This window comes from Cyprinodon variegatus, unplaced genomic scaffold (assembly GCF_000732505.1).
Source record: "Cyprinodon variegatus isolate N-32 unplaced genomic scaffold, C_variegatus-1.0 Scaffold103, whole genome shotgun sequence".
In the NCBI taxonomy this organism is placed as follows: domain Eukaryota; kingdom Metazoa; phylum Chordata; class Actinopteri; order Cyprinodontiformes; family Cyprinodontidae; genus Cyprinodon; species Cyprinodon variegatus.
The window spans coordinates 54,724-64,044 of NW_015150556.1; the positions used below are offsets into that span (position 1 = coordinate 54,724).

At 36.1% G+C, this 9,321-nt stretch overlaps 1 protein-coding gene across 1 annotated transcript in view; it reads left to right on the forward strand.

Moving 5' to 3' along the window:
* Positions 1-5,708: 5,708 nt before the first annotated feature.
* The window catches only part of LOC107084533 (ras GTPase-activating-like protein IQGAP1), a 53,887-nt gene continuing 50,274 nt past the window's right edge, over positions 5,709-9,321 (forward strand). Inside the window, exon 1 of the mRNA XM_015374420.1 lies at positions 5,709-6,019. Within this exon, the coding sequence (XP_015229906.1) occupies positions 5,974-6,019 (46 nt within the window). The 5' untranslated portion in view covers positions 5,709-5,973. The remainder of the gene's footprint in view (positions 6,020-9,321) is intronic.

A 9,321-nucleotide genomic window follows, 5' to 3' on the forward strand; every position in this document is an offset into this window, starting at 1 on the left:
ATATCCTTTTTAAAAAACACTGACTGGCCTTTTTAAGATGTGCCTCTCCTTGACAGGAGCAGTCTTCCCTTAGTCCTGCACTGTCCAAAGGTCAGAGAAGAGAGGAGGAAGAAAGAAACTGGGAGTAAATGGTCCACTAATTCTCAAGCGGTTTTCCATACTTATACTTACATATTTCTGGACCACAGTTTAAAATTAGTTTATAATTTAAATCTTGTTGTTTTTATATTAATAGTTACATTCATTTATTTATTTATTCATTCAATTTGGCTGTTGTCAATCTCAGACAGTCTTAAATTACTCTAATTACAATGAATTGCAAAATATATTATGCATGACTGTGAAATGGAAAGAACGTTCCTTACATTCTTTTTCATTCTAAGAAATTTTAAAAAGTGTGGTATTCATATGCGTTTGAGCAATTCCTTGCAGCTGCAAATCATTCAGAGTATATCTGTTCCACCTTTACACATCTAGTCTTTCACAGGATCGCCCTCCTGTCAGCTCTATCCATCTTCCTATCTACTCTGACTGGCTTTCATACTCCTGTTGAAGGAGAGCAGATTGTTTATTTAATCAGATTTTTTGTTTTCTGCCACAGTTTTTTCTCATATATTTCAAGAGGTTATTTCATAAATATGATCTGACCAGCAAAACCTTTTTTATATATTTTTTGTGTCCCCATCATGGCTATGAGAAAAAGGTATTTACACTCTCGCTTCAGTGGCCCTATTCTTATCTGTAGAAAAAATTTGGAATTCTGACTTTAATCTCTTAATCTGAGAAAAAAGTCAGTATTCCAAGATTAAAGTCAGAATTTTTCAGAAAAAAGTCAGAATTTTGAATATTTTACCATGTTAAACACAAAGAAAATAAAAAATCTGTTGTTTTTGTTTTGTTTTTCCAGTGGCCCCAATCCTATTATGTATACAGTAAGGACATTAATTTAACTGTGTGTAATTAAAGTAAAAGCTTTAAAAATACACACGCATACCACCCTTTTTTAGTATTTTATTTCCTAAAAGGTTTGGAAAACCATTTGTTATTTTTTTCCCCACTTTGTTTTAATTTATCACTTAAGATCTTGACAAAATTTGTTGAGGTTTGTGGTTGTATGGATGTAACAAAATGTAAGAAAACAAACAAAAAACTGAAAAGATTAATATTTTTGAAAGGCACTGTATGTTTGATGTGTATGTTTGCAATTTTAAAAGCGGAGCTGTTGGTTTATTTCATGTAGGTTGTTGTTGTAACAGTTTTTGATTGTGTCATTTAAAAAAAAGAAGTAACAAACCTGTAAGAACGATGTTACATTATCTTGTCCTGTTTTTTATTTATTTATTTATTTTTCCAATACTGAGACCTACAAAGATAGATTTTAAGAAGGGGGGAAATAGTGGAAATAAATAAAACAACATTAAGGTCATGTTGCTGTTTTTGTATTTTCCTCTTGTTTTTATTTTTTTGCAGGATGTGTGTGTGTGTGTGTGGGTGTGGGTGTGTACGTTTTGGTGGGTAGTAAATTTCCCCCTTCCCTCTCAATGTTGTTCATTTGAACTATTTTTTTTCCCCCAGCATCCATTTGTCTGAGTGGCATCTGTGCTTAAGATGTCAGCATTCTTTCACTGAAAACATGCTCTTTTAGTGTGAAAGTGAAACTTTAACATTTTCTGTTTTGTGAGATGGATTAAACATACATAATGAAGTGCAGTGCTGCTGCTAAGCCAATATGACCCCTTGTTTTAAGTGTTATTGATCCGAGCATAAAGCAGATGATAAAAATCTAGATAAAATGCAATCATTACTGCTCAGCACTGCTGACTGCAATATGTAGCATAAAAATTACACAGAGTGTTGCTTTGCCTGGTTGTGGCAGAACAAAATGACTTATTGAGAAGAACAATATATAAGCTGTCAGAACTGAGGTAATTGCTATAAAAACTATATGTACTGTATCTGTGCGTATGTACATGAATGAGACCATTATAAGAAAGAAACTGTGTGTTTTTCTCCACATGGATGAATGAATTTAAATATTCTGTACATATGGAAGCTAATATATGTGAACTTCTGAGTTAAATGTTTGCAAGCTTCCTGTTTCATCCGTCTCCTGGTGATAGTCCCTTTGTTGTCCTGTATATCTGTTGTACATCTGTCTGGGTGTGCAAACTTGCATGTTTATATGACCGCCTCCAAGGTTCATCGGTTTTTACTTTTGTGGCATTGCTGTAAAATTTCCCGGCAGAAAGGGATGGCAGCATTTAAAGTTTGAGGATAAATGTGAATGTATCTCTCTTGTAGGTTTTGTTGATTCACTTCATGCAGGCAGTCCAAAGTATTTGGAGAATATAGTTGTTCTTATTGCAAAAGTGTTCAGATGATAGAGCTGTGTGTTCAGAGGTTCAAACGTGTGAATAATATATATTAAAAAAAAATGTGAATAAGTACTTGCCAAAAGAATTTCTCTGTAAGACATGAGAAACTGGAAATACAGGGACCGCAGTCTGTGCTGCTTTTGAATATATGCAGTATAATAAAAGCTCTCTTCCAAATAACCCCGTGCTTTCATTTCACCACCTCAATTCTCTGAATTTTATGGGAATTGTTAATGTCTTACTGTCTTACTGAACTTAGCCACATACTGTAGAGTTTGGCCAATATTAAGGATTCATTGTAAATTATAAAAACCTCCTAAACAATTTAGAACAATTAGGTATTTCCTTCTATACACAGAATAATATCTGGTGATTTTATGCTGCATATAGAAGGTACAGAAATGACATTGAGTACGTAGGTTAAAATGACTCAAATATATTAAAAAATAGAGATGTGTTTACTCCAGGGCTTCCTCATAAAATACCTTGATTTTTATATAAACAAGGTCAAAGGTTCAACATAATTGTGTTTTTATTCTAAATTAGTTTTAAGAAATATAAAAACTGCATGATGTGAGAAGAAAAAATGTAAGTCCAATATTTTCTTTGGTGTGTTAATAATGTTGAATTTTGCTGCCACCTACTGGAAAACAGAGAAATAAACAGAAGCCTATTGCTACACTAGACAAAAATGTACACCTTCAGAAGGCTGGAAAGGGGCAACAGGAAAATTGCCAAGCAGCTGGATGAAAAAAGTTCCACTATTGGAGCAATCATTAGAAAAGGGAAGAAGCTAAACATGGCTGTCAATCTCCCTCAGACTGGGGCTCTATGCAAGGTCTCACCTTGTGGCATTGCAGCCTTCTGTTCCAACAAAAAGAAAATACAATGTTAAGAAAATGCTTAATAATAACAAAGGCCGTGGGTGGTAATAGGTTTTTGTTTTTGCACGCACTTCCAGCTTGACTTATTGTAAAAGCAAAGAAAAAATAATTACTAAAAATGTCTTGGAACTTAGTAAAAACTAAATTTAATGTTTTAAGCTCCCCAAAAAAAGTGGTCAAAAAAAATAATTTTTTAAAACCTCCTGTCCACACTAGACATTTACCACATTATCCTCCAACACCTGGTGTGCTCTTAATCACTCAAATTAATGGGAGGGTCTAACAATTAACAATTTACTCCAAACAATTCCAAATATAAAAAAATAAATAAAAAATGTTGGTTCTAAATTAACTGAAATATATTTTACATACCAACAGACAAAAACTAAATTAGTAAAAATAAGAAATTACTAAAATTTAGCATAAATGGCCAGAACAGGGGCCACAGGGAAATTGCCAAGCAGCTTGGTGAAAAAAGGTCCACTGTTGCAGCAATCATTAGAAAATGGAAGAAGCTAAACATGACTGTCAATCTCCCTCAGAATGGGGCTCCATGCAAGGTCTCACCTTGTGGGGTCCTAATGGTCCTAAGAAAGGTGAGAAATCAGCCCAGAACTAGATGGGAGGAGCTGGTCAATAACCTGAGAAGAGCTGCAATCAAGGTTGCTGATGGTAATAAACTAAGACGTCATGGTTTGAAATCATGCATGGCACGGCTTAAACCAGCACATGTTAAGGCCCGTCTTAAGTTTACCAATGACCATTTGGATGATCCAGAGGAGTGATTTGGGAAAGTCCTGTGGTAAGATGAGACCAAAATAGGAAGTTTTGGTCATAAATCCACTATCCCTGTTTGGATGAAGGAGAATGATTAGTACCATACCAAGAACATCATCCCTACTGTGAAGCATGGGGGTGGTAGCATCATGCTTTGGAGTATTTTTTTTTCTGCACATGGGAAAGGGTGACTGCACTGTTTTGAGCATTGAAAATGTGTCGAGGCTGGGTCTTCAAAAATGACAATGACCCAAAGCACACAGCCAGGATAACCAAGGAGTGGCTCTGGAAGAAGCATATCAAGGTTCTGGCGTGGCCTAGCCAGTCTCCTGACCTAAACTTAATAGAAAATCTTTGGAGGAAGCTCAAACTCCATATTTCTCAGCGACAGCCCAGAAACGTGACTGGTCTAGAGAAGATCTGTGTGGAGGAGTGGGCCAAAATCCCTCCTGCAGTGTGTGCAAACCTGGTGAAAAACTGCTGGAAACATTTGACCTCTGATATTGCAATAAAAGCCACTGTACCAAAAATAAACATTGGTTTTCTCAGGTGTTCAAATCCTCATTTGCAGCTGTGTCACAAAAATAATTTAATAATTTAAGCACTTTCAGGTTTGATAAATTGCTGAGTCTGCATTATTGGAGGTTTGGTAACAATACAGAATGAATGTAAAGTAATTTAAGTTATTCTTACATTCTGTAACTAGATTTTGTAAGATTTATAATGCAAAACATTTTTTTAAATAAGTTTGTCATTCTGCAATTACTTTCTTATGTTGATGTTATTCTTTAAAACACCAGAATTTCATATCAGTTAATATTTTTTTTACAACCTGGCATCATTTTGTAAAGTATTAAATTAGTTGTTATCATCATGGTTAGTGAGCAGATCAAATACTCTGCTTTAGTAGCCCTTTACCGAATACTGTTTTACTCCCTTGAGTCATTTGTTTAAAGGCTACGTTTTACATTTACTTGAGTAAAAAAATGACTCATATATGAGTAAAAGTATGAGTAGTGCCTCTCTTACTTAATTTCAGTTTTTATGTACTCTAAATATGACTCAGAATAAGATTATTGTAACATTTAATGCATGCAGTTTCTGGTACACCTTTACATTTGCTTTACATCTTTTTTGCACTTTAAAAAACGAAAAAGTACGGAAGAGGATTAGGGCCACTAAAAAAAAAAAAAAGTTAACTGATTTTAAAATTTTATTTCAGTTTAATATGGGAAAAAGGTCGAAATTCTGAGATTAAAGTCAGAATTCTGAGAAAAAAATTCAGAATTATGAGATTAAAGTCAGAATTCTGAGAAAAAAAAGTCAGAATTCTGAGGAAAAGTCAGAATTCTGAGATTAAAGTCAGAATTCTGAGAAAAAAGTCAGAATTCTGACTTTTTCACATATAAAACTGAAATAAAATTTATTAACTTTTTTTTTTCCCCAGTGGCCCTTATCCTCTTCCGTAAAAAAAGTCTAGAGAGCTGTACTAAACGAAATTTCTTTTTGTATACACTGTTCAAACTGAAAAAAAAAAAAAAAAAAAAAAAAAAATCTAGGTCTGTAGTGAAACGTTATCCCGCCTTTGGCCACCAGGTGGTGCACATTTGCCAACTCTTCATCTACCGTCCCGTCAATCATTTGATGTCAGAACGTAGCAGGAGGCAGCGCGCATAACCAGGAGTACTTTGGTCAGAAGGCTCGCTAAAGTAGTGCAAACCATGGGGGCTTAACCACAACAGGTCCTAGCGGTCAGAAACTTTTTTTGGGGGGCCTTGTTTTCTGTGTCTCCCTCAACATATTTTCCGCCAAAGCCGTTTTTTTTTAATTCATCTTATCGTTACATCCTGAGAGGCGCGGCTACTTCAACCGTTCGCTTCTTGTCTGAAGTTAGTTCCAGTTTGAAGCGACTTTACTTGTGGAGGAAGCGAGGCAGGATGTACCATGAAGAAACCACAATGTTGCAGAGGCCACGCTATGGAAGTAAGTAACCTGTTTTTAGCGACTTTTGGTGTTAAATAAAACTCTGACTTTGCTATGAGGAATAAAAGGCAGGCTGGAGATGTGGCTTTCTGATGAGCAGCAGGTGGTTCACCTGTGCACACAGCTGGATGTCTTTAGTCAACTTCTCTCAATGTTATACAAAGGAAGACGTGGAAAACAGCAACTATAATGAACAAATAATTCATATGTGATATATAATGTGTTTTGGTGGCAGTTTTTTCTCTAAATACACCTGAAACCTTCATACCTGTGCATTTGACAGCAGTTAGAATAGCAGCATTTACACACATAAGGCTTTTTTCTCATAAGTTATTCATTAACTTCTAAATTTCTGCTTCTATGTTAAAGTCTGCAGCTGACTTTGTCCAGCATGCAAGTTAACTGATAAGATTTTTTTTAAAGGCACAAAGTGGAGCTTTGTTAGACTGATCAATGCTCATCAATACTTTTTTTTTTCCATTTTGTTTTCCAGACTAGGATCTCTTGCACAAAGATAGTTTGTGTGATTTAGTGCAGCCCAAAGCCGGGCCTGTCATGTGCTTAAACTTTACAGCATCATTGTGGGACAAGACACTCCCAGGCGATGATGTCATTAAATATTATACTAAGTGGAGTTTATGCATTTCCTTACATAACAGTCTTTGGAGCATCCTGATCCACTCCAACCAGAAAATAAACCATTGAATTAGAGCTGTTGCTGCTAAACAAAAGTAATTGTCTGAATGGCACCACCCTGGGGAGTCAACGGCACACACAAAAGCAACAAACACATCCTGATGGTTAAATATAATGCTGAGTACAAAGAGCCTCTTCCAGGAAGTGTATGACTGAGTCAGTATAGGTTGTTAATAAAGGCAGCTGCTGCAGCCTCAGATTCACATGTTTTCATCTATGTCATCTGCACAGCTGGGTTGGCTTGCAGAGCCCTCAAAATATGCTGATTTCCGTGTAAAACCTTTCAGCCAAGTGGGCCTGTACTCGTGTGGCTTGTGTCTTTCCAAACAGGTGAGGATTATACGTCAGGCCTCTGCAGAGATCTGGTAAATTGATGTCTCTGCTGCTAGAGGTTTACAAAGTGAACCTGGACAGGAGTATTTTACTTTGTCCATCATGACATCAGCATCATTGTTGCGGATTAAAAACAAACTGACAGTAAATAGAAGGTAAAACAGGCATGCGGTGTGCAGGTTTAACCTCGGCTGCACTTGATTTAAACTGATCTGTTTTTAGGTTTTTAGGTTAAGGTAAACCAATGAGGGTCTCTCTGTTGACTTTTAGAAATGACAGCTGCTGATTTTGTCCCTTATTTTAATTTTTGGCCATTTTACCAGAACTTTTCACATTTTCTTTAAGTCTCAAACATCTCACCTTGGACTCTTTTCACATTTTGGCATAAAGTAATGTGTAATTGACAACCGGAAAGAGTAAAATGAGATGGTCATATTTACAAATACAAATTTGGAAGATAGAGATTGGCATTTATTCAATGTCAATATAGTGTTCAAAATTATTAATCAAAAATTAGCCCAACCTATTTAGATTTGATGCAGTAGAGTGGTGTGAACAGTGTATTTTAAGTTCTTTTTACATATCTCATGTGGACGAAGGTCTGAGCTTTGACTAGGCCATCCTAGCAGGCAATAAGAAATCATGACTAGATGTTGTCTTTTTAAGACATATTCCATCTTTTAAAGGGATAGTTTATCAAGTTGTAGAAAAAAAGCTACTTGTGACTAGTTTAGTCCTTTTCATATACAGTTCAGGACTGGTTTAAAATAAGGCACTTCATGTTTGGTTTAGGGTGATTTGAAGTGCTGCTCTCAATTTACACTGTGTACAGGTCTACTGTGCTGAGCTGCGGACTCTACAGAAAGTAAGCAGGCATTACAATCAATGACTGTGGACTAACTGTGTTTACATGGCGTTGGTGCAGGGTGGGCAGCTCGCTGCAAAAAATCAACTTGGTTCTAATTTGGAGGGGCGCCAGAACCAGACCTCAGTTACAACAGATAAACCCCATCATACCAACAATTACTACAATTTAGTTTATAGCTATGATATGAAACATTTCTGATACTTCAATATGCAGTCTGTAATTACATTTGTCACTGAGGGACATTCAGGTTTTTATATAGTTTTGTGTTTGTATATATTTCTAAAATATTAAATTGGAGGATTTTCATAAACATGGCAAAATAATTGGCATATGCCTGTACAGGTTTCTGTTGTGAATATTATGGGTATTGTTTGAGGCTTTTTTATTTTGAATATCGACATTAAGAAATATATTGTGATTAAGGATTTTGCCTTACCTTCCAGCCCAAATAAAGGAGTTAATGAAGCTTTTCTGCACTAAATGTAGTCACTTATTGTAGAATATAACTAGTGGAAATATCTGGATGCCAAAAAACGCAAAGTGAAGCAGTTTTAACTATTTTAAAATCAATAGTAGACGATGTTTTGGTCAGATTTTTCAGTTTATCACTGGCTTTATTGCACGATCAGCAAATGCTTCTTGGAGCTCCTCTGGGCTTTGCATCACAGTGGAGCAGGCGGAGTAGGAGGGTAGATAGGCTAAAAATTGTCACGTCAGCTGATTATTCTACCTGAACTGTTGCTCTGCAGCTCCTGCATGGTTACCATGGACCTTTTTCCTATTGACAGGCCCATCAGTGAGCTATACAGCCATGTCATTATAGGTTTTCAGCTTTAACTATTACAACCCTGACTGTAGATTAAGGATGTAAAATAGACCAAAATGGCGAAAGAAGGGGAATGCTTGTCCAGACAAGAATTATCTGGAGCAGCTGATCAGTCCTCCTTTGATTGGCCGAGACACTGACATAAATTTATTTTTCTACGATTATAAGGAGAGAGAAAAAATGTATGCATATATTTATTATTTTTCTATTTACGTTTGCTTATTAAAAGCCTCAGATCAGGACTTCATGTAATCCTCAAGACTGGTGTTTATACCAGACTGAGAAAACTCTCTTTGTCCTCTTGGAACCAGGATATAAGCTTGTGCATCCACTCAGAAGTAAAAGGATTAATTGGATTAGAGTTGAGGTAAGGTGGGATGAGGGGGAGGAGGGGATCTCATTAAGCTGCAGGTGTCGGTCAACTCCCAGCAGAAGTCACTCTTCATCCTGGCTCCCCTCCTAGGTATCTATTTGTCACTTAGTTTTTAATTACAGCATATATCTACCTAAGGTAAACCCAGTTTTACAGGGAAAGACTTTCCTAGTTTGATCTGCTTATTTGCATACATTTCTCCAATG